General features: G+C 33.8%; 1 protein-coding gene across 3 annotated transcripts; it reads right to left on the bottom strand.

Annotated features, from left to right (window-relative positions):
* Positions 1-1589: 1589 nt before the first annotated feature.
* On the bottom strand, positions 1590-27833 carry mei-38 (meiotic 38). Of its 3 annotated transcripts, none has more exons than XM_075299318.1 (5): positions 27609-27833; positions 27453-27512; positions 26776-27380; positions 26480-26683; positions 1590-2251 (listed from the first exon to the last, which is right to left on the bottom strand). In XM_075299318.1, exons 1-5 carry the CDS (start codon positions 27709-27711, stop codon positions 2156-2158), a joined length of 1068 nt encoding a protein of 355 aa, XP_075155433.1. In that variant the 5' UTR covers positions 27712-27833; the 3' UTR covers positions 1590-2155. The 3 variants fall into 3 exon arrangements, 2 of the variants coding, with proteins under 2 accessions (XP_075155433.1, XP_075155432.1); XM_075299317.1 differs by having other exon boundaries at positions 26471-26683; positions 27609-27832; XR_012720270.1 differs by lacking the exons at positions 26480-26683; positions 26776-27380; positions 27453-27512; positions 27609-27833 and adding an exon at positions 20773-22487.
* Between the last annotated feature and the right edge of the window lie 46 nt (positions 27834-27879).

Raw genomic sequence — 27879 nt, 5'->3', positions numbered from 1 at the left:
ACAAGGTCTAAAGGATAGAAAGGAGAAAGCTACGTCGTGATGCCATTAACCAACTTGAGTTGCCTGAAACGTTGTAACTACATACTTGTACATGAAGAGGTTGTTACTTAGTTCATGGGATTTATAGGGTTAAAGTGGCAGCCCGATTTGATTCGGACTCACTAAGACCATTCAGTTCATTGTGATACAATATTATAGGGTAAATAATCCAGCCTTCAAATACCCTTTGGATGTACTAGCAGCCCACATTCCACATCAACGCAAGTCTTTTGGATTATCTCCACTAGTAAGATTAGGTGCTACGCTTCTTTGTCGAAGGTGGCTACCAAAAAGGGCGTAGGAAAAGATCGAGACATATCTGTGGCCCAGAGTAGCCTGAACAAAGTTCATAAAGAAGTCATAAATATATTTAAAGAACACCTATGCCCGAATTGGATATATTTCATCAAAACGGAAGAAGAAAACTAGTAAATTTCTTCAGCTTTTTACGCCACGCGGGACACATGTTCGCATTATTGTTCCTTTAAGAAACAAGCACCTACATTAAAACAGGAAGGTATATTATAGTTTAAATGTAAAACCTTTATTTTCTATATAAAAGAATTTTTAAAATATGTACAGATCTGTGACCATGAAATGAGCATTGGGTAGTTAGATGATGGGATGTATTAATTTTCATTTAAGGTTTTCGACAGGAAATTACAGAGAAACGATGCATTTTGGTTACAACTCCCTTGATTTTTTTGGGGGAATTATTCCCAAAAAATATAATCGTTTTTCCCTTTTTATTGTCATTTGTAATACCAATTTTTCCCCAAGGGAAAAATTTCCCATTTTCGAAGTTGGTTTAGAATAAGGGAAAAGGGAATAAAGAAAAATTCCCCAGGGAGATATTGCTTAGAATAGGGGAACAGGGAATAGGGAAAAAATTTCCAGGGAGTTGTTATTGAGAATTGGGCTAAATATATCTGGGTCCACATAATAATTTTTACTTGTATTTAAGTGGCGAATTTAACATGGCATTGTCCTACGAATAGGGAAAAAATTCCCAGGGAGTTGTTATTGAGAATTGGGCTAAATATATCTGGGACCACGTAATAATTTTACTTGTATTTAAGTGGCGTATTTAACATGGCATTTTGCTACGAATAGGTCAAGTGCTCCTATTTCGTTTATCATGCCACCTACCCTAGTTTCTAGTGGTATCCTTAATTGGTGGCCTAAGCGGCGGTCCCTTGCAGACCACATATTGGAATATGCTACAATTCATAAACCGAGGATTCAACAATTCAACAGCTAGTTATAGCAGTTTGGAGAAGTTGATGTGATAATCCTTAAGTTCATATTAAATTCGTCCCGTGTTCAGCACAGCTGATTATCGTGGGAGCGCAACAACTATCTCATTATCAACCGGTGACTATTGAAGGTAGAAGGGCCAATTAAAAAGTCTATTGATCTAATTATAGTTGTATTATCTCCATGCCAAAATAATCTTTAAAAATCTTTTGGAATTGCCACTTCATATAGCAATTGCTTTCGTAAAAAATACTTTATAAAAATTATAAAATACCCATTTTGTATATAAACCATTTGTTTGTTAAAATGTTTAGTTGTGGCAAAAAAAAAAAAGAATTTTATTGTAATATTTTTGTTATAAAAAAAAACATTAAATAATTAACTGTTATACACATAAATTAATGAAATATAAAATAATAATATTATTAGTAAAGAGAAAAAGAGGAAGAAAAAAGGAAAGGGTGTTCATGTGTGTGTGTGTGTTGGGCAGAGAAATCAAGAGTGCATTATTAAATTTACATTCTTCCTTGTTTTAGGCCTAGAAATTAATAACAAAAAAAAAATAATAATAATAGTACATGAATACAAGAAAGGATACGCATACAAATCATGAAGTATCTAAAAATCGACTAATCAGAGGCATTTCTTTTACAGATTTTGACTTGAATATATATATGTATAAATATTTTTCCTTTCATTAAAAAAATATCTAATTGCAAATTATGATTTTTGTTGTTCTATTATATGCTACGATTGAAATAACTCAACCGGCCTAATATGTATAATAGTAATATATGTAGATAATACCTAATTTATAGTTTTCCATTTCAAATGTATAAAAAACAATTTAATATCTTTCTTAATGTCTAAAGGGATTTGGTCGTGCTTTGAATGTAGCAGCTTTTCGCAATTCCCGTATGCGTTCCTCTTCCCGTCTTTTACGTTCTTCTTCCTCCTGTAAAAAAAAAAAAACAATTGAAAAGAAAATAAAAGTGAATTAGTCTTAGGTGATGATTAATATTAAGACAAATACATATGACACAAAGAAATATAAATGTTATATTATTTAGAATTTCTTAAACGACTGACTTCTACATTATTTGATCAAAGCGTTCTACTAAACAAATGTTTACTTATCATTAGATTTGTTGTTTTTTAATGAGATTTACTTGTTAGTATAGATTAAAGACGTCTCAGTTTGCTTTTATGAAATACAGTGAAACCTATCAAACTTGGACACTCAGAAAAATTAACCTCCCACAAGTGGTCACCTCCCAAATATGGATAAAATGTAGGTGACCAAGAGTAAAAGACTTCATTGTATAAGAAATATCACATAGTGTGTTGTAGAGGTGTACATGTGCCACGAAATTGTCGTGACTCACGCGTGAGTCACAAAAAATTACTTCGTGAGTGTGCGTGAGTTACGAAAAAAATACGCTCACGAAAATAATCCCGTCTAATGCTTAGTACTAAGTTCGTTTCTGTGAAAAACGAATATCTTCATTTATATCCGTAAATAGGGTCTCAAACGCAGGTATGTTAATTTATTTATGCGAAATAATATGTCTGCCTATTTTTTCGTGCGAAAAATCCAGGGTTGTATAAAACAAAAGATTTCGCATTTATTCCGCGCTAACGTTTTTTATATGGAGTATAACAGTTTTTCGTGCGAAAACGTGATCTTAGTACTAGGCTTAAGGCGGTAAAACGCTTACGAGTTGAATTCATTTGCAATTTTAGTGATGTTGTATAGCGATCTCGATTTTAATCCTGCTCATGTTTTCACGTCATGTTTTCACGTCGGTATTTTTCGTGTCACATTTCCGTGCTTGTGTACAAATTTTCTTTCCGTGCGTGTGCGTGAGCCCTACCAAACAATATCGTGCGTGAGTAAGATTTTTCGTCGTGAGTGTGCGTGAGTAAAATATTACTCACGTGCATACCTCTAGTGTGTTGTACCTTTAAGCAAACAGAACCGTTAGACATACGAGGGTTGCATTTTATATTTCGGGGTTGGGCAACCCTAGTGTTGAAATCTGCCTACAGCACTATCGTAAAGCTTGACATTTTTGAGGTTATACGTACTCAGAACGAACAAACGCTATTTGTGATGTTTACAGCAGCCAAAACAGATCTCGCCCATAAAAAGGAATTAGATCGTGAACATTTATTTTTTTTGTGCAACATTCAACGTGGATTAACTCAACAACAGATCATCGATGCATTTTATTGCTTCTTCGACCGAACACCAAAAAGTATTTCAGCGGTGGAATATCCCACCTAAGTAATGCTGGTGACATTTCTGAGGGTTTCAAAGCTTCTCTAAGTGGTTTCACTGCACTGTGGAACGCCGTTCGGACTCGGCTATAAAAAGGAAGTCCCTTGTCATTGAGCTTAACATGGAATCGGGCAGCACTCAGAGATAAGAGAGAAGTTCACCAATGTAGTATCACAATGTACTGAATAGTCTAAGTGAGCCTGATACATCGGGCTGCCACCTAACCTAACCTAATGTTTACCGATGGTATGGTGAAGGTCGTAAATTCACTCCAAGACGAATTTCGTGAAGGTTGTCAAAAATTAGTTGTTGTTCCGGAAAACATTGATGCTGTGCGCCAAATGATATTGCAAGATGCTATCGTGAGACTTATCGTGAGATTGAGACACCTACCAGTATACCCTCAATATTGAATATATGACCGTCGAAAAATTTGGTTGGAATATTTTTAAACAACAATAAAGCTATTTTCAATAATATTGGTTTTTGTTTTCTAATTCCGAAACATAAGAGACAGCCCTCGTATTCTGGTCGGTGACGTCATGCATCTAAAACATTGGGATGTACGATTACTATAAACCGACAATTACGTATTTACACTAAATATTTACTACACCAAGACCTTGCCCTATGTTTTATATGTCACCCAGTGTGTTTTCCTCTATTCTATGTTCGACTTATTGAAGTAATGCTACAGTTGACTAAATCTGTGCGCTGGTGCACATTATTTTGTACAATGCACTAGAGTACCTAATTTCCATTCAAAGGCACGCTGCTTGCAAGCATCTAACAACAATACCAACTAATGAAAACGCGACATTCACAAGAGTGGGGGTATGGCAAACATACTACTCTTTCATTAGATATTGGAATTAAACGTGAAAATATTTCAACGAAGAATTTGTAGTAAAACTTCCATTGTCAATACCAAAAGCCTAGATAAAGCATAAAGAGAAATGGATAAAAAAAACATAAGGTACTAACTACAAATAATTATAAGCCACAAGAGAAAACGAAATTCTAAGGGAAAATGTATTAGTGTTTTGACAAAATTTCGGTATGCGTCAATAAAACAATATTGTACGTGAAGGTTTATTATAAACTTTCGATTGTAGGTCAAACTCTTTTCAGCGTTTTTTTTTAACTATCTATAGTAAATTTTATTTATATAGAAAATTTTGTGAAAATTTTATTTCTATAGAAAATTTTGTCAAAATTTTATTCCTATAGAAAATTTTGTCAAAATTTTATTCCTATAGAAAATTTTGTCAAAATTTTACTTCTATAGAAAATTTTGTCAAAATTTTATTCCACAGAAAATTTTGTCAAAATATAGAAAATTTTGTCAATATTTTATTTCTATAGAAAGTTTTATCAAAATTTTATTCCTGTAGAAAATTTGTCAAAATTTTATTCCTATAGAAAATTTTGTCAAAATTTTATTTCTATAGAAAATTTTGTCAAAATTTTATTCCCATAGAAAATTTTGTCAAAATTTTATTTCTATAGAAAGTTTTGTCAAAATTTTATTGATTTATTTTTAATTGATTTAATTTGAAAATTTCAATTAAATTAAAATTGATTCAAATAAAAATATAATTGATGTTGATTGCAAAAATCAATTAATTTTTCGAAATAAAAACGTGACTATTTTCAATTACTTTCTTATCTGACTTTGTGTTTTTAGTTTGATTAAAAAATTGACTCTTTCAAATAAATTTTTATTTAAAAATTTAAAAAATTTCTATCGTTTTTTAACCAATTTATTCTTCTGAGTTTGATTAAAAAGTTAATTGTATCAATTAATTTTTTAATTGAAAAAATTGTTAACTTCAATCAACTTTTTAATTGGAAATATCTTGGTGATATTTTTTTCGGGGTATAGAAAATTTGGTCAAAACTTTATTCCTATAGAAAATTTGGTCAAAACTTTATTCCTATAGAAAATGTTGTCAAAATTTTATTCCTATAAAAAATTTTTTCAAAATTGTATTCCTTTTGTTTGTTATTGTTGGCTTCTCTTCAATCGTTATTGAGAAGCCAACAATAACAAACAAAATGAATGAAGATAGGGGAAGCACGCTCAAAAACAAACCCAGCCATTTACATTCAAATCGATGATTTGAGCTTGGCAAAGGAAAAGAGATATGCTTGCAAATTTGTTTTAGGCAGTAGACGACTATCAAACCCCTTTTTCGGAAGGTTCAAGTGTATTTCACTTTGGGTTGAGTGAATTACCCGAATTTATTCTGATAATTGGTTGATAGTTTTGCTGCAAGTAGAGGATGCTGATGAGGAATGTGGTAATTCCGAAACAGCTGTACATCCAACCATCTTGCAGTCTATAGGGCTTTGCCCAAATAAATTTGACAAGCATACTTTTCCTCTGTTGGTTAAGCTACACTTGTAGTTTAGTCAATGCATGGCTTTAAGCTGAGACCAAAAACAACAAAATTTTATTCCCATAGAAAATTTTGTTTACAAAATTATCTATAGGAGTAAAACTTTGACGAAATTTTCTTTAGGAGTAAAACTTTGACAAAATTTTCTTTAGGAGTAAAATGTTGACAAAGTTTTCTCTCGGAATAAAATTTTAACAAAATTTACTCTCGGAATAAAATTTTTAAAAAAATATATATAGTAAAATACAATAAGTAAAATATTGACAAAATTTTCTATAGAACTAATATTGATAAAATTTAATATAGAAAAGAAAATTCTCTATAGAAATGAAATTTTGGACATTTTTTCAATAAAACAATTTTTTGTCTAAATTTTCTATATAGTCAACGTCTTTAAAAAATTAAATTCTCGTTTTGGGTCATATTATCAAAGTCCGTGGCGGACAAGTTCTCCCTTTTTTGTAGATGTAGCAATCTTCTCTGGTTGGTGCAAGCTAAAAATACTTAAAACTTCGACACATTTATAATTCAAGAGATATGTATACACCCAATTAAATAAATTGTCTATATTATGAGTTATCACAAAATAATTAATAAAATAAAATAATAAATTAATTCTTTCGAAGAAACTTTTTTCATAAAACCACAAAAATTCATAAAAATATTTGGCAACTCTGAAATGTCAAGCATGTAAAAATTGCTGGCTCGCGAAAAATTTAATAAAAATTAAAAAATACGTCTGTTTTGTAGCAGAAAAATACTGATTTATACGTTTTAGACGTCAGTGTTTTCTGGACAGTTGGAGTTTATAATTTGTTCCAGTTATTCAAAACGTTTTTGGCCTGTGTTTCATTGAGTGTGACTGCGGTTTACCCGCCATTGGTGCTTGCTGTTTGTTATTTTGCGCTGTGCCTGTTGATGTCTCATATATTTCAAAGATAACATTGTCATTTGCTATTCTTCAAAATATAAACATTGTCATTTGCTGCTTTCCTGATCTTCAAAAACAAAAATTGGTGTCTCATATGCTCTTAACATAAACATTGTCATTTGCATCTCTATTTATTGCGCCCAAAGCTGTGTATTTGTAATTGTTGGAAATATGCCTTCAAAGAAAAAAGTATACAAATGCCCTGCCTGCACCTCAAAAGTATCTGGATATAGTATTGGGTGCTTTGTTTGCGGTGAATTTTATCATATTGCCTGCTTAAAGGTTACGAAGGAGCAGCATGATTTTCTTTATAAAATAAAAATTTTTTATTCAAATGCAACAGTTGCATGATAAAGGAAAGTGCTTGTGTTGTGAGTGAAGATGATGCGTCTTGTACTAGTGCCGGTGGTACTCTGCCACATATTGGTTTAAGCAGCACAATGTTTGAGCCAGTGGGAGATAGTTGCAACATGACTACTCCTGACTTAAATGTACAGCTACGTAAATACTGTGAAGAATTCAGCTCAGTTATTGAGGCTCAACAAAATAAACACAAAAAGGAGCTTGAGGAAAAAATTTTGGCCATTCAGGCTAAATCAAATGAGACCATACACAAAATTCGTGATGAATTTAGTAACAAGCTTGAGAGTTTGGAGAAAGAATTTAAAAATGCCTACGACACTTTCAAACATTTGGGCAACAGTTATGCCAATGATATTCGAGAAATAAAAGGACACAATGATATCTTGCAGCGAAGGCTTAATAGGTCTAACATTGTTGTCAATGGTTTACCTCGTGGCATTAAGGATTTGAGGATACCCATCATTAAGATTGCTGCCATGTGTAATGTGGAGCTTTGTCCTTCTGATTTGCAACATTGTTGCTACATATTGAGTGGGAATTCTGTGCTTGTTAAATTTAATTGCATATATAAGCGTGATTTAATAATGGCCAATTATCATCGTGGAACTCGTATACTGCTCAATGAAGTTATGGGTGTTAATGTGAGTAGCCGAATATTCTTAAATGATCATCTTCATAGCTCTGCATCCAAATTAATTTATATATGCCGGAGGCTTAGAAGTGAGAACAAAATAAAAAGCTTCAAGCTCGTAAATCGTGATATGCCGAAAGTGGAAATATATTTACTTAATGGGGAATGTAAGCTATTGGATGCTGAGGAATGTGAAAAGCTACTGGATGAGATATAAAGCCAATCGTTGTAGAACTTAATACTAGGTAAATTTATTTTATTTTACTTTATAGATTTGTTATTTTTTATTTTTTTATTTAATTTTTCGTTGCCATTAAATGTTTTTTTTTATGGAAAATTTTTTGTCAAATATTGCTAGTGATAATAGTTACTTATCGTCACAATTGAGAAATTTTAGAGGAAATTTAAATATTGGTCACTTTAATTGTCAGAGTTTTTCTGTAAACCGTTTGTCATCGAAACTTAGTGAAGTTCGAAATGTACTAGAGGGGAACTATTTAGATATCGTGGGGGTGAGTGAGACGTGGCTTAAGCCATACATGGCTTATGATGTTGTTGATGTGCCGGGGTATGAATGTCATAGGGTTGATCGACCAGCTGGTAGGGGGGGTGGTGTGGCGTTATATATTTTAAAAGGTATTAGACATAGAGTGGTTTTTGTTGGTCAATTGTTTGGTGAAGTTGAGTGCATATTTATTGAACTTTTAATTGGGGGGACAAAATACTTGGTTGGTACTGTCTATTTGCCACATGGTGATGTTGGCAAGTTTCATGAACATATATCAGATATTATTGATAGATATGACAGGGTAGTTCTTATGGGGGATTTCAATACGAATTTATTTGAATTGCAGAAATCTGCTACTATGAGGGCGGTCTGTTCAGACTTGAATCTTTCCATAGTACACAATGGCATTCCTACACATTATGATACCTTTCACAACTCAACTTCACTTATTGATTATTTTCTTGTGTCTTCGTCTGATTTGGTTGAGTTGTCTGGTCAGTTTCAATGTCCGGGTTTATCTCACCACTCGTTTATTTTTTGTTCGATTCATGTTGTGTTTTCCAGTGTACCGCAATTTTATGAGTACGTTGATTATGATGCTATTAGCATCGATCAGATAAAGGACGCGTTTGAATCCTGTGATTTCTCTGGAGTCTATTGCACGTCGGATGTTGACGTTCAGATGGACCTGTTGTATGCCAATTTGCGCCAAGTCCATGGAATTTTCCCTATTCGTAGGAAGAGGTGTTCTTACCAGAGGAAGGATGTGTGGTTCAATGATCCGAGTATTAGATATCAGGTATCTCTGCGTGATATTGCTTGGAAGGAGTACGTCCGTCACCCTTCCGCTGAGAATAGAAGGATATTTTGCCGAAGTCGGAATAGAGCGAAACGTGTTATTAGAAGGGTCAGAGCGTCATTTCATAATAGATTATTTGATGGTAAATCAAATAAAGAAGTTTGGTCAATACTTATTGATGTTGACGTTGAGGAATTGAATAATTTGTTTGTGTCTCATCAGAATGTAGTGTCTCATCAGAATGTTTTCCCGAGTGTCTCTGATGCTAGTGAAGGTAATTTTTCGTTTCGTGCTGTTACTTATGCTGACTTAGTTGATGCTCTGTCTCTTATCAAGTCGAATGCAGTGGGTTCTGACGGTTTTACTTTAAAGTACCTGAAAATGTGTTTCCAATTTTTTGCTAGGCCTCTTTTGCATATTGTCAATACTATTTTCATGACTTCGTCGTATCCATCTTTATGGAAAATTGGGAAGATTATTCCTATACGGAAGAATGATGCTGTAGTTAGTTATAGGCCTATTTCTATTATGCCCATTCTATCGAAAATGGTGGAATATCTCATGAAGTCTCAGATGATGGACACTATTATCGAGAACTCCTTGCTCCATGATTCACAGACTGGCTTTAGAAGGAATCGCGGCGCAGCATCTCTTTTGATCGGGCTTACTGATAATATTAGAAAAGTAGTGAGTGACCGTGGTAATTGTGTTCTATTGTCGTTAGATCTTGAAAAAGCGTTTGATAGGGTAGATCATGCTATTCTTTTATGTAAACTTATGACTTTCTTTGGATTTTCATCTTCTGCATGTTTGTTAGTTAAGTCTTACCTTGGAAATAGATTTCAATATGTTTGTAGTGGTGGTCGTTGCTCGAGTATGTTGCGTGTAGTTAGTGGTGTTCCACAGGGGTCTGTGCTTGGGCCGCTTTTATTCATTATGTTCATTAATGATCTGTTTGATTTAGTAGCTAGTCCGAATTGTTTACCATTTGCGTTTGCTGATGATATACAACTTCTTTTTAAAAGTCAGTCTGATTTCCCTGATGTCCTGCAAAGTGTTATTGACGATACGTCAAGAGTTTTATGTGACTGGATGTGTACAAATGGTCTTTCTGTTAATACTGACAAAACTAAGGCGATTAGGTTCACTAATCATGGGGATGTGTCTGTGAATTTTGGGAATGTGTCAATCGCCTTTGTTGATCGTGTCAAGTGTCTTGGTGTTGTCTTGGATTCTGACTTATCATTTCCACCTCATATCAGTGCAATATGTTCTAGGATTAATTTTCTTTTAAGTAAGTTGTACAATGTTGAATTACATATGCCGTTTGTGATTAGGAAGAGAGTAGCTCATTCCCTGTTGATGCCTGTCATTTTGTATTGTTTAGAGGTGTTTTCTGGGACGTTAGGATTTGTCTTCAAGAAAATTCAGCTGATTTTTAATAGAATAATTAGATTTGTTTATGCTCTCAATGTTCGTCAGCATGTGACACCATGTGTCATTGACTTTTTGGGATGTGAATTTTGCAAATTTGTAGATATTCGTGTTTTGTTGCATTTCCATAAGGTATATAGGACACAAACGCCTAGGTACGTTGCGGAATTGTTTACCTTCTGCAGGTCGGTTCGTAACCCACAAATATTTATACCTAGGTTAACGACTTCATTAGAAAAGTCTTATTTTGTCCGCGTTGCTCGCATTTTCAATGCATTACCTATTTCTCTCAAGATATTTAATTGTTCCTCAACTACATTTCGTAAAAGACTACATAAGTACTAAGTCTTATATAATTTATGTCAGTTAATAATTTTAATTTTATTTTTATTATTTTTTTCTTTTTTTTTTTTGTTATGTTAAATGTTAATTTAATTTTTATCCTGCATGTATTGTCTCATCCCTAACGTTGTGTTAGCAGATGTTGACTAGTTACTGAGTAGCTGTAAATTCTTTAATTAATTTTTTTAATTTTTATTTATTTTTTTATATATATATTTTTTATTTAGTTTTTAGTTTTTTTTTTATTTAGTTTGTATTATGTTATATCATTTTTTTTATTTATTTTATTGAGTCTCTTTGCTAGCTTTTTATGTTAGTATTGCTGTCTTAGAGGGGTTTTAGACGATGCAATTGGTTGCGTGCAATTTTTTGTATTCTCTTTTAAAGTTGCTTCTTAAAAACTTCAGCATTTATACGTTGAAATTTTTCATGCAATCGCTTGAAATTTCAAGTTTCAGAAATGTCAAAAAATTGCAAGAGGAACGGAAAACATGAAATTTTTTCTACCCCCTTTGCTTCTCTACCCCGTTTGCCTACAAACAAGAATTGCGTGCAATTATTGCATGCAATTATTGCATCGTCTAAAACCCTTCTTACTCACATATTCATGTTTTTTTTTTTTTACTTTTTTATTTTTTTTTTATTGTTCTTGTTTTTTAATTTTTTAAATTGATAATTTAATTTATTTTTTTTTAATAGTTTTTTTTTCTTAATTTTGTTAATTTGTTTTAATTATTATGTATTTGTTTGATTCAAATTCAGTTTAGTCACTTATTGATACTATTTTTGTTATTAATTTCTAGTTTTTAAGCGCATAATTTTTATAATTTGTTATTATTGCTATGTTTGTGTAGTTTTGGAATCCGTATATGGCTTTGCAGCTTGGATTCGCCAAGAGAAAAAATAAATAAATAAAATAAAAAATTGTATCAAAAACTGCAAAAGAAGACTTTTTTATTTGGTAATTTTTTTTAAATTTTGGTGTATTAGTTTTGACTCGAGTGGCAACCGTGCTTCCGATTAGTCGACGTCTTCAAATTTTAATATATTAAAAAAAATTGACATTTGGTTTTTTTTGATGATTAATTAGTGTAAAAAGGTCAAAATGAAAGTTATCTTTCAGACAGATTCAAAAGTTTGTAAACCAAAAGATGAGGGTAATATCTACAAACTCACATTTATGCAGTTCGAAAACCTCATCTCATTGAAGCAAAATAGAAACAAAGACGTATAAATCCATGAAAGAAATTCGAATGGGACCTTAGCATACAATATCATACGACATTTAAATCTGCTGGAAATGTTTCCGTGTGCAAAAATAAAGCCAAAGTTTAATACTACTGATAGGCATAAACAAACCCAGCTCAATGCAAATCAAATGCATCGTTCTTGGTTGGTTATAGGAATGACAAAGCTATACGAACATGCATATACAAACTACATAAAAAAAAACCCCAATGAATCACTATGAGTAAAGTTTTGATAATTTTAATAATTTTAATGTGTATATATTTGGCGCACTCTCTGAATAAGCGAATCTCCCGGAATAAAATCTTAATACATTTACATCGTTATTGTATATCACAAAGTAAAATGATTTCAATGAATGCATTTGTGTTGAATGAACAGCACAAACGCATTAAGAAAAAAAATGATTTAAGTTTTACGATAAAACTGACTGATTCACGTGTTTGGGATTTGTCATATACCAAAAGAATGCGCATGTATGCACATGGGCAAACGGAAGAACAAGTTCATAGAGATATGAAAAAAGATCATTAAAATTTGGATAAAAAAATCAATGTAAAGAAAATGTTATATTGTTGCAATGTCCTCATATGGTGGATAAGTAAATGGTATAAATTAAATTATCTTAGTATCCATCTTTTTTGAATCGATGTAGAATTTTATTCCCCCACTGTAGAATATTTTGTAAGCCTTTTAGCTCGTTCAAGGGGAAATCTAGCGCCGTTTTGAATAATTCTATAAAAATTATTTCTTGCTTCTCACTAATCCTTAATTGTGATAAACATTTATTGCCTCTATAAGTGTAATACATGACAATAATGTTGTATGTAGTAGTGTAGAGTTTATTATGATTTCATTGTCATTAAAATGTGAAAGATCCATGACTGTATGTAATCAAATCTAATAAACACCGTTCACTGTACAATCTCTTGTGCAAATGTACAACATGTCGCAAGATAAGCTGTAGTATTTAAAAAGATAAGTGGATGATAGACATTTATTGTAGGGAACATCTATGCTAGAAATTATAGCTGATCCAGAACTAAAGAGTATTTGTATATGTCATTTGTGGTTTTTAGAATATTTAGATGTGCCCATTATTCCGGCACACTTACGACTATTCCGTACATTATGATACAACAAGCATTTCTGACAGAAGATAAATTACCGCTGAAACCCCTTTTAGAGTTTTATCCAATATTGGGATGGGGAACTCACGACCATTTATTCGTATATACAAAGCGTACATCGAACCAGGGCTGTGGAGTCGAGTTAATTTTGCTCGACTCCGTCTCCGACTCCAGGTGGTGTAACTAAATCTCATTTTAACAGTATTGCAATTGTATTTTTAAGGCCGATATTAGTATTCTATTTCTCCAAAAGAACTCTAATTTTAAATTTTGATACGTCTTGACGACAAACCTCAGCATTTTAGGGATGTAAAAGTTCTATATTCTAAATAGGGCACAAGACTATATAGAGACCACATCAAAATATGGGTATATAATAACCATCTCCAGAATATGTATTTATAAAAACACAAAATTTCAAAAAATAATTAGGCTTCCAGAAGTTTAAGGAGTAAAATCCTGGTATTGGTCTATATAGGAATTTTATAAACAATGAATCTAACAGGTTGGCTGATAAGTCTGACACATAGATGGCGTCGCTAGTATTAAATGCATATTATTATACCCTTCACCACTACTGTGGTACAGGGTATAATAAGTTTGTGCATTTGTATGTAACGCCAAGAAATAGTGGTCATAGACCCATCTTTTAGTATACCGATCGGCTTAGAATTAAATTCCGAGTCGATTTAGCGATGTCCGTTGGTCTGTCTGTCTGTCCGTCCGTCTGTGCACAAAGTACAGCTCGCAATTTAAGTCCGATCGTCCTCAAATTTGGCATAGGGCCGTTTCTTGGTACAGAGACAATCGCTATTGGTTTTGGAAAAAATCGGTTCAGATTTAGATATAGCTGCCATATATATTTATCCCCGATTTGGTTATAGTTGGCGTGTTTATCAACCGATTTTCTTGAAATACCGTACATCCAAATATTTTATGAATCTCGTAAATCCTGCAAAATATCAGCCAAATCCGTTCAGATTTAGATATATATGGAGCCACCGTGGTGCAATGGTTAGCATGCCCGCCTTGCATACACAAGGTCGTGGGTTCGATTCCTGCTTCGACCGAACACCAAAGAGCTTTTCAGCGGTGGATTATCCCACCTCAGTAATGCTGGTGACATTTCTTAGGGTTTCAAAGCTTCTCTAAGTGGTTTCACTGCAATGTGGAACGCCGTTCGGACTCGGCTATAAAAAGGAGGTCCCTTGTCATTGAGCTTAACATGGAATCGGGCAGCACTCAGTGATAAGAGAGAAGTTCACCAATGTGGTATCACAATGGACTGAATAGTCTAAGTGAGCCTGATATATCGGGCTGCCACCTAACCTAACCTAACCTAACCTAGATATAGCTCCCATATATATTTTTCGTGCGATTTAGACTCATATGGCCACAGAAGCCAAAGTTTACTACCGATCTTCGTGAAATTTTGCACAGAGGGTAGAATTGACATTCTACCAATGCTTGGTAAATTTGATTGAAATCGGTTCAAATTTAGATATAGCTCCCATATATATCTTTCGTCCGATTTGAACTTATATGTCCACAAAAGCCAGAGTTTTGCCGTGATTTGCTTCAAATTGTGCACAAGCGGTACTTTTAACGATACTATTGTATGTGCCAAATATGGTCAAAATCGATTCAGATTTAGATATAGCTCCCATATAAAGGGTGATTCTTTTGAGGTTAGGATTTTCATGCATTAGTATTTGGCAGATCACGTGGGATTTCAGACATGGTGTCAAAGAGAAAGATGCTCAGTATGCTTTGACATTTCATCATGAATAGACTTACGATCTGCCACAACGTCGAATTTTCAGTGAATGGGCCCTAGAAAAGTTGGCAGAAAATCCGCTTTTTTATCGACAAATTTTGTTCAGCGATGAGGCTCATTTCTGGTTGAATGGCTACGTAAATAAGCAAAATTGCCGCATTTGGAGTGAAGAGCAACCAGAAGCCGTTCAAGAATTGCCCATGCATCCCGAAAAATGCACTGTTTGGTGTGGTTTGTACGCTGGTGGAATCATTGGACCGTATTTTTTCAAAGATGCTGTTGGACGCAACGTTACGGTGAATGGCGATCGCTATCGTTCGATGCTAACAAACTTTTTGTTGCCAAAAATGGAAGAACTGAACTTGGTTGACATGTGGTTTCAACAAGATGGCGCTACATGCCACACAGCTCGCGATTCTATGGCCATTTTGAGGGAAAACTTCGGAGAACAATTCATCTCAAGAAATGGACCGGTAAGTTGGCCACCAAGATCATGCGATTTGACGCCTTTAGACTATTTTTTGTGGGGCTACGTCAAGTCTAAAGTCTACAGAAATAAGCCAGCAACTATTCCAGCTTTGGAAGACAACATTTCCGAAGAAATTCGGGCTATTCCGGCCGAAATGCTCGAAAAAGTTGCCCAAAATTGGACTTTCCGAATGGACCACCTAAGACGCAGCCGCGGTCAACATTTAAATGAAATTGTCTTCAAAAAGTAAATGTCATGGACCAATCTAACGTTTCAAATAAAGAACCGATGAGATTTTGCAAATTTTATGCGTTTTTTTTAAAAAAAAAGTTATCAAGCTCTTAACAAATCACCCTTTATATCTTTCGTCCGATTTGAACTTATATGGCCTCAAAATCCAGGGTTTTGCCGTGATTTACTTCAAATTTCGCACAAGGAGTACGTTTAGTAGTATCGGTAATTGTGCCAAATTTGGTTGAAATCGGTTCAGATTTAGATATGGCTCCCATATATATCTTCCGTCCGATTTGCACTCATATGACCAGGGGGGCCAAAGTTATATTCCCATTTTCGTGAAATTTCGCATAGATAGCAGAATTATTATTCTAACTATACATGTCAAATTTAGTCAAAATCGGTTCAGATTATATATAGCTCCCATATATACGTACACCAGAGTTGAGGAAATATGGTAGACTGTTACACATTTTAGACCCATTTTCAATGGAAGTTTCCTCCAATTAACTGGATAGCGTTAACCAATTTAAATTTTAATTCTAGAGATTTTGTAGAAGTAAAAAAATTGTCTCCTTTATATAGCTTCCAGCAAATGTGAAGCAGTTGAGATGGTAACACAAATTTTGGTCTACATAGGGGTGAAGGGTATAATATAGTCGGCCCCGCCCGACTTTAGACTTTACTTACTTGTTTTTATATAGTACCAACCTTCAAATGATTCGTGTCAAAATTTGACGTCTGTAAGTCAATTAGTTTGTGAGATAGAGCGTCTTTTGTGAAGCAACTTTTGTTATTGTGAAAAAAAAAAATTGAAAAAAGGAATTTCGTGTTTTGATAAAATACTGTTTTCTGAAGGGAAAAAATACGGTGGAAGCAAAAACTTGGCTTGATAATGAGTTCTGGACTCTGCCCCAGGGAAATCAACAATAATTGATTGGTATGCAAAATTCAAGCGTGGTGAAATGAGCACGGAGGACGGTTAACGCAGTGGACGCCCGAAAAAGGTGGTTACCGACGAAAACATCAAAAAAAATCCACAAAATGATTTTGAATGACCGTAAAATGAAGTTGATCGAGATAGCAGAGGCCTTAAAGATATCAAAGGTACGTGTTGGTCATATCATTCATCAATATTTGAATATGCGGAAGCTCTGTGCATAATGGGTGACGCGCGAGCTCACATTTGACCAAAAACAACAACGTGTTGATGATTCTGAGCGGTGTTTGCAGCTGTTAACTCGTAATACACTCGAGTTTTTCCGTCGATATGTGACAATGGATGAAACATGGCTCCATCACTACACTCCTGAGTCCAATCGACAGTCGGCTGAGTGGACAGCGACCGGTGAACCGTCTCGGAAGCGTGGAAAGACTGAAAAGTCCGCTGGCAAAGTAATGGCCTCTGTTTTTTGGGATGCGCATGGAATAATTTTTCTCGATTATCTTGAGAAGGGAAAAACCATCAACAGTGACTATTATATTGCGTTATTGGAGCGTTTGAAAGTCGAAATCGCGGCAAAACGGCCCCATATGAAGAAGAAAAAAGTGTTGTTCCACCAAGACAACGCACCGTGCCACAAGTCATTGAGAACGATGGCAAAAATTCATGAATTGGGCTTCGAATTGCTTCCCCAACCACCGTATTCTCCAGATCTGGAGAATTTCTCAAGTAATTATGTAAGGCTACCTCAAAATCTGGGCCGCATTTATTTATGGATCTAAAATAAATCTAAATTCAAAATTTCTGACAAATTTGATGAAAATTTTAGACTGCAAAAAATTTATTAAAATAATTCGGAAGTTGGGTTTATATGTAGGTGCTATTATCATAAATTTTCATATATCGCAATTCCGATTTGTACGGTAACTCAAATGTACGTTACACCAATTTGAAAGTGTTTGTAATTTTCCCTTTTCCTGTGTTGGAAACCACCAGACCAGTGACATATAGAAATATAATTCTAAAATCTGCATCAGGTACTGTAGTATCGTTTTGTGGACACCAGGTTCCTATGTACGTGAAGCGTTATGTATTCACGTTGACCATTATATCAGAATGGTGGTCTGAAAAAATAATCATGTTCAACCGCCTTCCTTAGCACAAAAGGATTGTGACCTCCCACAACAAGCTAGGGTAGTTTTGGCTCAACTCCCAACGTCTTATTCACCGGAATTAACATGAACTTGGTTGATATATATTCGACTCTACCTACATTACTCAGCATAAGATTGCTCTTGTGGTAAGTTGAGCTACTATAAACAAATTTTCTTAAATTTATCTCCCATATATGACAATCCAAACGGTTTGTGTAGGGTATATGATATAGTAGTCACTACTTTGATTTAGATATTATTTATTTATTGATCACAAGTGAACCACTTTGAGTATTTCCAGGAATCGAATAAAAAAACTGAGACGATTTAAAGGTGCGAAACAAAGATGTATGCCCAACCTTTTTCATAGCTTTAACAATGATATACGGCCTAACAAAGCAGGAGTACATACATTTGTGTGTAGCGATTTGTTTTTAATAGGCCCTGTACGTCCTACATACATATGACAAATTGTAATCATCCACTGTTGGTATCATCGTGTATAGTGTGTATTAAAGAAACAAAAATTTGTTGTAAGATAAAAATAAAAAATCAAACATGGGAAATTATATGATGGTGATCATGTCGTTGATGTCTTTGCAGTCGCCTTCTTTGTCTCTTTAATTTGTGCTAGGTAGGTAGATGGGGGAGATGGCATTGGAGCCATTTGCCATGGAGATAAAAATACATAAAATTAATGAAATTGAAGTGAGATGTGCACTTTTGAAAATATACGAAAGACTTTAGATTATATTGTGTTAATATGCATATGCAAATTTATTTTGTACTCTGGCAAAAATTTCCGTATTATATAGTTTCGAAGTATCTGTATTTTTATTTCCGTCTGAATTATACACTTTTTGTTGACGTGTTATTTAGACTCTATTTCTAAGACATTTTACATCCAAACATAAAATACGAAATTCTTAGCTTTGCTGTGTACTTTATCTCACTATCTGATGGGATTCCTCCGCCGTTTCATGAGATTCGAAGAAACTTGTATAGTCACGCCGTAGATCGAGAAATAGTTGAAACAATGAACGACACAGAAAAAAATCCCGAAAAAATTTCCAATTATAGTCTTATGTCGATTTCGATTGGTAAAAAAGGTGCAATATTCTCGAAATTGATTGCAAAATATAAAGAATATCGTCATAGCGTTTGGGTCCTGCATCCCTCACAATATTATGAATTAATTAACAATAACTTTAGAATGACACTATCATTTGGACGAACATGCAATGAGGAAAAAAGTAGTGTAACACCATGGCAACATTTTTTTTTCGAAAAACGAAAACGCCCTTACTTGAGTTAAAAAAAATTCAATAAAAATTTTATTGATTCAACAATTTTTTTTTAACGGAAAAAAACAAAGATTAATCACAAAAATTAGTAGTATCAATTAATTTTTTAATTGACTTTCAATTAACTTTTTAATTTGTAGTATGATTTTCTCGCCTAAGTTGATCAAAAGTAGCCGTAGGCTGCTTAATACAATGCACTGGATGGGAGATCCATACCAACTACATCGAGGGCAATGTTCTATGCTGAATTATTAATCACAAATATCACACGAAGGAATGATGTATAATTTTACATTAATTTAAGAATACTTATTTATTATGATAAATCTATTACATGCCCTTCAAGGTAATTTCGCCCGTCCCAGTAATAGGACCCATACTCGTAATAGATGTTAAAATGAATTTTCGGAATAGCAATCAATCTGCCTGGCAATTGACGCTTCAGTTGACTGAAAACGGTTTCCCCGGAGATTTCGCTGCATTTCGAACAGCAAATGTACGAATTTAAAAAAGGCGAATACGTTGGATAAATTGGTTAAATTTTTGGGGATAATTTACGAAGAATTAATAGCATTCATTGCCTGGCGATTCACGTTTAATAGCTTCAATTGATTGAAAAAAATTTCCTCGGAAAATTAGCTTGTGTTTGAACAGCAAAAAAACGGACCTAAAGTAGGCGAATATGTTGATTGTGCCAGGATATTGGTTAAATATTTGGGGAAAAACTCAAAAAGAATCAATCCGCTATGTGACGGCAAGTAACATAGAAAAAATACGACAAATTATACGAAGATTTTCACGAAATTTCAAAAATAACAAGTCTTACTAGTTTTAATGTTACTTGGCCAACATGAAGACTACGTTGAAAAATAAGTCACTACTTTTCAAAAATATTTGCTATTTTTGCAGGCTAAATTCTTATCGGACCATACACTTACAATTCAATAAAATTCACCTGAACTTATCAATAGTCTTATATTCGCAAAGAGCGCCAAATATTTCGTCCATCAACGCAAATTATATTCAAATTACTTTCTTGTCCGATCTTCTGCCATTCATTGTATACGAATTCGCATAAAATAGATGACAAATATCATTATTGTTGGACGTTTTTTTTTCTTTAAATTTTTAAGATTAAATTAAAATTGAGAGAGAGAGAGAGCAAAAAAAAAAAAAATAAATAAACAACAAAATACCCGAAAGCAAATAAAAACTCGTTTCTTTTTCATAACACAATAAACAAAAGAAAAAACAACGACATAGAGCAATTGTTAAAACCATGTATGAGCTAAAGATAAGATTAGGAGCGAAACGAACAAGCACTGCCAAAAGACCAAGAAAATAAATGGGCTGTATGTAGAGGTAAAATAGACATGAAATGTAAGATATATGACTAGCCTATTTTAATGCAAATTCAATAAAATGAAAATTGAAATCAACATTCAACAAGTGGGAGGAATGAAGTGGGTGGTACGCAAACAATGTTTTGGGTTTATTTGATGAAAATTTATAAAAAGTACACTTACCATTTCTTAAAGAAAAGAATCGGAATCAGAATATTCAGGCTAACAGATATATCATTGTGTTGTTGTATCGTTGTTAACGAACAATGTATACGGCGTTTGGTTTTTTTTTATAAAAAAGGTTATAGGCAGAATGTTTAAAGAACATTTTCAGTTTTGAAATTTTTTTCTAGAAATATAACAACTGCAACGTTAAACATATATCATCATCTTCATCTATTCCTTCTTTTTACAATGGTTAATAATCCTCCTTCGGTTGATAATGCAACACTTCATTTAGCTTTCCTGACCACCCATACCCAACTGTCATCTCCTCCAACACCTCCACAATTCGCACTTTCACTGCCTCTTCTCCATCCTCCTCCAGCTCTTTCCCGTAATTTCTTTAAATATCAATTGTTGGGTGTATGACTAGAATTCACATGGGTATTGTTGGTGGTCGTTTCGTTTGTCGATATGATGCTAGTGTCGCCATAGAATTTGGGTTCATCATGTTGCTCGTTGCCTGTGCCATTGGCTTCATCTTCAGAATCATCATCGCCCGATGATTCATTGGCATTATTTTGTGAATCGTTGTGAGCCGTAGCCAATGAGTTTGACGATATCTTGGCCGATTCCTGTTTAACAACCTTACTAAGGCGATCATAACAGCTGGAACACACACGTTGAGGCTTCGAGCTTTGTTGCGGCAATAGGAATTTCTTCGATGAGCATGGCCCGCATACAACGGCTCCACAATTACGACAATGGTGACGACGCACAATCATTGTGAATTGAGTTTTCTTGCAATGCATGCAAACGGTGGCCTCCGCATCGGGAACCCATACGGCAGCATGATTTTCCACAGGTTTTTTACCCGATTTCCTCAACAAATCCTCCACACACTTGTTGATATGGGCCATCCATTCTTGTTTTTCTGTTGGCGTAGCCGCACATACAACAAACGATTTGGTGGTGGTACGTATCAGCCAACCATTACGATATTGTGCACAATCGTCAATGTTCTCCAGTGAAACCTCTTCCAAAGGCATTATGTGTTGTTTATTGTATTTTTTCTTTCCAATAACTATATTGCCATAGACTAAAATATCATTGAAGAGGAAGAATTGTCTTGATTTTGGGCGTTTGCGGCACATTTTGGTCAAAACGCCCTCACCAACCAGCACTCGGCCAGGTATGGCGAGAGCAACACCAGAACTACCAAAACAATTTTCCACTGTAGCAATGCGCCTTGTATTGGCCTCAGAATTCACCAGACGGTCAACCATTATTGATGATTTATCCGACGATTAGCTCCACTAAATTTCCCTCACTGGTATTATTGCTTTTTGCTGCGACTATTTCTCCAATTATCCACCTCAATTATATCTTTTCATTCGGCAAACGAAAGTTAATTTACGTATTTTTTATTTTCCTTTTGTTGTTTGTCTTTTTTCGTTTCTTTTCCTTTTCTTTTTGTGGAACGGAAATGATTGCAAGTTTTGCCCGAATATATTCACGTAATTTTGTCAATTCCTCGCACTTTTTTTATTATTAGCAATTATATCATTGATTTATTTCTATATATTTAATAACCTAAACTATTTTTGTAACAAACTATAGAAAATATTGGTGTAAAATAAAATTTCTTCTGCCTTCTGTTTTACTAAATCGACTTCGTAAGAGTGCAACACAAAATAAATCGTACACTGAAACACTCACTCACTCCTCCGAAATAACACACAAAAGAAAATGACATAAAGTGTTGTTGTATTTGTTTTTGCCGCAGACATGTAGTGTTGGTAAGTGCTGTATTCTTGATTGACAAAGAGTTTGCAAAGATGACACTGAATGAAAACAAGTAAACTACAGTTAAACCTCTCAAAAATAAACTCTACTGGAAAGTGAAACTTCTTAATAGTGGACGAAACCTCTTAAACATAGACACCTCCCAAATAAAATATAGCCAACTGTGGGTATCCACTTTTGGGAGGTTTTTGCTACTTTTGCTAGACAAAATCAAGTATAATTTTAGTTTTAATGTTAAAAATCTTCATCACCATGGTGAACGTATTAGTTATACGTAGAAGAGAACCAAAGAGAGATCTTATTTAACATTTGGAAAATACAGAACTTCCAAGTTTTCGCATATTTTTTTCCAGTAAAACATGTAAGAGTTAATATACAATTATCAGCAGTTTTTTTTTTTTTGCCACAAAGAAGTCATACGTGCAATATATTTCACAATGTCAATTAGAGGTGTAGTAAACAATATAAATATGTTTATCGTTTTATTTGGTTAAACAACTTGTAAATTGGTTCATGGTAATTTAAAATTCGATGGCGTTCGCGTACATTTCTGCTAATTTTAACAAATAGACTAAAATCCTATTATTAGCTGATTAAAGCTTGCTTTCTTTAAGTACTGGACAATTAAGCCGTGAAGCACTGACATCAGCTATAATTAGTAAATACGACGATAGTAAACAAATAACCACGAAAATATTTGAATTTCGCCTGTGAAACACAAACTTTATACTGGCCTGTATGTAAAAGTTTGGCTGGTACCCAGTCGCAAACGCTTTGATTAAACATATTCGTAAATGAGTTTATTTTGCTTTGCAACACTGTTTTCACAGAATTTTAAATGTCAAACTCGAAGTGGCGTACGCACACACATACACAACACTATTGAACTGCAACAACAAATTACACCAAACACAAAAGTGAATGAATTAGATTCATTCGTTTCTCAAGAAACAATTCAAATTAAATTACGGATCAATAATGAACTCAATATGTTTTTTACGTAAATATTTCCAAGTTTCCTACAATTTTTATTGATTTATACATAAGTTGAAAAAATAAATTTAATTTACAAGTAATCAGAGAAATGCAACAGACCGAAAAAACACCTGAGAACCATAATTACTGATGCAGAAAGCATAGTAAATAGAGACGCAAAACAAAAGCATACTTTGAAAAATCAAACACAGTTGCCAGTTAAGGGAAAATTTTAAATTGGTTATGAGTTTGCGCAAACGCACCTCGTTTGATGCGTTACTACGATCAATATTCAAATGCAGTTCTTTATTCTTGACAAAATATTTTAATTTTCAGCTTAAAATTTGTAGACAAATCTGCAAGAGTAGCCTAACCATCCGAGGAAAAATATGTTTGTCAAATTAACAAGGGCAAAACGATTTAGACTGCAAGACAGTTAGATGGACGATCGCTTCGGAATTTCCTCATTGTTCGTCAGCATCGTACACTAACATCAATCTGTCTAAAGGCCGGTACTCTGTTCGGTTTTCGCGTTGAAACTCCATACAAAACCAAAAAAATGCGAAAAACTTTTTTCCATTTGTGGTCCTTTGTTTTTTTCGAGTTGAAAACTGACGTTGATAGCATGGCGCCATTTGCAATGTGAATTAAGAAATAATTTATTTATTAAAATTAGTTGTGTGGGTTTATAACGGAAACACGGATCATATTTTTGTTCCGAAACTATACGAAGTATCAAAGGAGTAGCAGAACAATTGCCCAAGAAAAATTAAAATGTTAATTTTGTAAAGGCCGGTATGCACCTCTAGCGAAAAATTTCATTCCCATAAGAAATGCATTGCTATTTATGCTAACGAAATTTTCGGTAGCGTTCAATTTAGTAAGCTGGTACGCACCTCTAATGAAAATAACAGGGTTGTCAAATGCATATTTTGGCAGCAAACATTTAATTTATTACAATCATTGTGTGCGTAAAAGTTTTAAAAGGTCTGTAAATAATAAACAATTTATTTGAGGAATATTTGGAACATATATTAACAATTTTTAAAAGCGATTAGCTGGTTTAAAATTTGTGTACACAGCCCTGTTTTTTTGTTGTAGACTTGAATAAATGTTTGCTACCGAAAATTTCGCTAGAGGTGCATACCGGCCTTAAAGCAAGCTGCAACCACTAACTTAATTCAATATCGCTCCCTGTTACCTAAATAAACACCGCTTTCTATGTGCGAAATATAGGTTTCTATAATTTTTTTTCACAAGAATGAACATAGTACCGGCGTTAATGGAAGAGAAATTGCAAAATCACGGAAATTTTCGAATATTGCTCATCAATTGATCGAACTAAGGACTAAGCCCTCTTCGCATTCAGACGTTTCAGTTTCAGTTCAACAATTTATTCTGTAGGGGTGATATATATGCTCAGCTATATTCCGAGTGTTTCAAAGATTCACTAGGTAGTGTCAAACACATTATTATTAGCGTTGGGATTAGACTATGAGCAATATAAATTTAGAATCGGGCAGTGCACATTTATAACAGCGAGTTAAAAACTAGTGGTATCACAATTGACATAAAAGTTTTGGAAGTAGTAATCAATTCCTAAATAATTTTGTGTTCATGATATCTGTTGGCAGTTAGATTATATGTTTTTTTTTACATCAAATTGTTTTTGTAGCGTAGGCCACATACATATAATAGTTTCCAACTCTGTTTAATCTAAAATAGTAGTCCGTTGTAATTTATATAAATTGGCCGCTAAGTGGCTTCAAATTACATGATGAAAATAAAAATAAATAAATAAATAAAATATGTACTTAGTATTAAGGTTTAACTATTAGTCAAGTTTTTGCAGTACTTGATGGTAGTCCTAATTATATTTTTTTTAAAGCAATATTGAATGTATTTTCTTTACGTTGAGTATCTCTGTGAGTTAAAGTAAATAAATAAAAAATTGGTGGTATTTATAACTATCTGTTAGTAAATTTTTGTAGGCGATTAGCTGTTTTGTAGAAGCTGTAACTATTAAAAATTACACAGAGAAACCGGTGCTAAGTAAGTACATAGCATCTATCCATTGATCAGATACGCTTATACAAAGAAGGCAAATGTGATGTATACTTATCTGCATAGGTATTTAAAAGTCGGACAAGACAGCAGCTGTCCTTTATCTTATAAATTTCAAGGTTCGTATTTTGTTCAAATTTATAGGTTTTGTTTAGTTCGCATCGAGGCGACAAAAAAAAACTAAACAAAAATAATTACCAGCTTAAATGTCAACTACCAAACAACAACATTTGTCCGCCCAGATATCGAACATGGAGTACATAATTGGTAGAACTGGACCATCATCTATCGGCTCTGTATATTTTGAGTAAATCGAAAGAAGGTTAGGTAGAGCTACTGTCTGTTCGTGTATTAGGCTCGACTTTCCGTTCAAAAATTATTATTATTATTACGAAAGTGCATTTTGATTTTAGTTTAGGATATCTATATATAATTCGCATAAATTGTATTTTTATCAATATGTAGTCCAAAATGGGCCTTAATTGATTAATAAAGATTGAATTGAATTGAAATGTCACTTTTGTAAAAGTTGAAAGTCAAAATGCTAACTTTTGAGTCAAGTTTTCTATGTAAATATGTACAACATTATCTATTCCAACGTATAATTTAAGATGATTTAATATTATCAGATAAAACACAGAAAACTGCTTTCATTTTTCGAAAATCGTGGGTGTTATGTTAATACATTAATTCCATGCTGGTTAGTGGGACATGCACATGTTATTGTAAATCAAGGATACTAAGGATTTTAAGGAACGATAATAATTTAGCACAAACACACATATTTACAACACTCACACAGAGAGACACTCGTACATAACACCCAGATGGCTATGTCACTAATTATGCTGTAAATTGTGTAAAATGTGCTTACAATTTCTACCTGTTTTCGTTTTTCCTCCAATGCTTTGTGTTTGGCCTCGTCATAATGTTTTCTTTCCGCTAGACGTTTTTCTGTATGCAAATTGAAAGGACACTGTTGAATCACAAGAGGTTTCTTTTCGGGCACAAATGGTTTTTCTTTAAGAACTGTTGGTGGACGGGATTCGAATTTGGGGGTTTGGCTTTTTTGTTTCCATTCTTCAAGCTGAAAGAAGAAGAATACATTTATAGAGTTTATATATTCAATTTTGTATAATGGGATATGGTATTTCACGATAGGTGTATTTTCATACGTACCCTTTTTCGTCGTTTTTCCTCGGCCTCCTTAGATTTTTTGAGAACCTGTGGTGTCACGGCCACTGTAAATGCATGTGCAGGTTTCTTTTTTTCTAACATTTGGTGATATGTACTGAAATTTGGTACTGGTCGAGAATGAAATTCTCTTCGTTTACGTTCTTCCTCTAGCCTTCGCTTTTCGGCTTCTTCACGTTTTTTCTGATAGACATCCTTTACTAGGTAAGCTTGTGGAGGCGGTGGCATATTTTTAGAAATAGCCCCTTTAGAAGACCCCGTAGCTGAACATTTTGTAGTTATCGGTTTTTGTGTGGACCATTGGCAAACTAGTTTCATTTTAGATGGAACTTTTGTTGGTGGTGCAGTATCATCTAAATGTGGCTCGGATTTAGGAGTTTTATCGGCATTTAGCTTATCATCAACCGGCGATGTTCTGGGTTCCTCGATACTATTTTTACTATCGTTGTTATGATTTGATTTCGGCGAAGATTCTTGATTTTCCTTATCTTCGTCTACGTTTTGCTCATTTTCACACATGGTGCTATTGTCATGTTTTTCAATCTTATAAACTACACATTCATCATCGATATCCTGAAGTTCAGCTTTTGCTGCATAAGAGAGGGAGAGAAAATACGACCATTAGGTGGTTGCCTCATCCACGTATTTACTAAATTTCTTACCCATTTCTTCTTGTAAAAGTTCAATATTCTCCAGCCGTTCATGCTCAAAATGCTTTATAGCTGAAAGAAAATGGAGAAAATACCAACAAAATTAACGGTTGTTCCATTTCTATTTATCATCTACTTGATTCTTTTTGGTCATCTTTTTATACTCACCGAAGAAATTTTCCGAGTGATCTAAACTATTATTGCCCACGTCTATATCATCCCAATCGAAATTCATTTGAATCTCTGTCGCTTTAATGTTGAAAGATGTCATTGTGTCGGAATATTGCTTTTTTAGAAATATAGTTCTGTTTTTTTTTTCTCAACTTCACAAAAGAATAAAATCAGATGCCCGCGGAATGTCGTTTTAAAATATCAGTTGACAGAAATCTTCAATGACGCCTATTGAGGCAGAAAAGATTGAAATTGTAATCGATAACCG

The sequence above is a fragment of the Haematobia irritans genome, chromosome 3 (genome assembly GCF_050003625.1).
Source record: "Haematobia irritans isolate KBUSLIRL chromosome 3, ASM5000362v1, whole genome shotgun sequence".
Taxonomy (NCBI): Eukaryota; Metazoa; Arthropoda; class Insecta; order Diptera; family Muscidae; genus Haematobia; species Haematobia irritans.
Note: the sequence above shows the minus strand (reverse complement) of the source record. Positions and strands in the feature narration are given on the sequence as shown.

Bases quoted from the DNA above. Each gene is read 5' to 3' on its own strand.
- mei-38 (XM_075299317.1), bottom strand. From the start codon at position 27,711: ATGACATCTTTCAACATTAAAGCGACAGAGATTCAAATGAATTTCGAT. The intron at 26,684-26,775 runs GTACGTATGAAA...TTCTTCTTTCAG, and splicing joins AGGAAAAACGACGAAAAAGG to CTTGAAGAATGGAAACAAAA. The intron at 2,252-26,470 runs GTAAGCACATTT...TTTTTTTTACAG, and splicing joins AACGAAAACAGGTAGAAATT to GAGGAAGAAGAACGTAAAAG.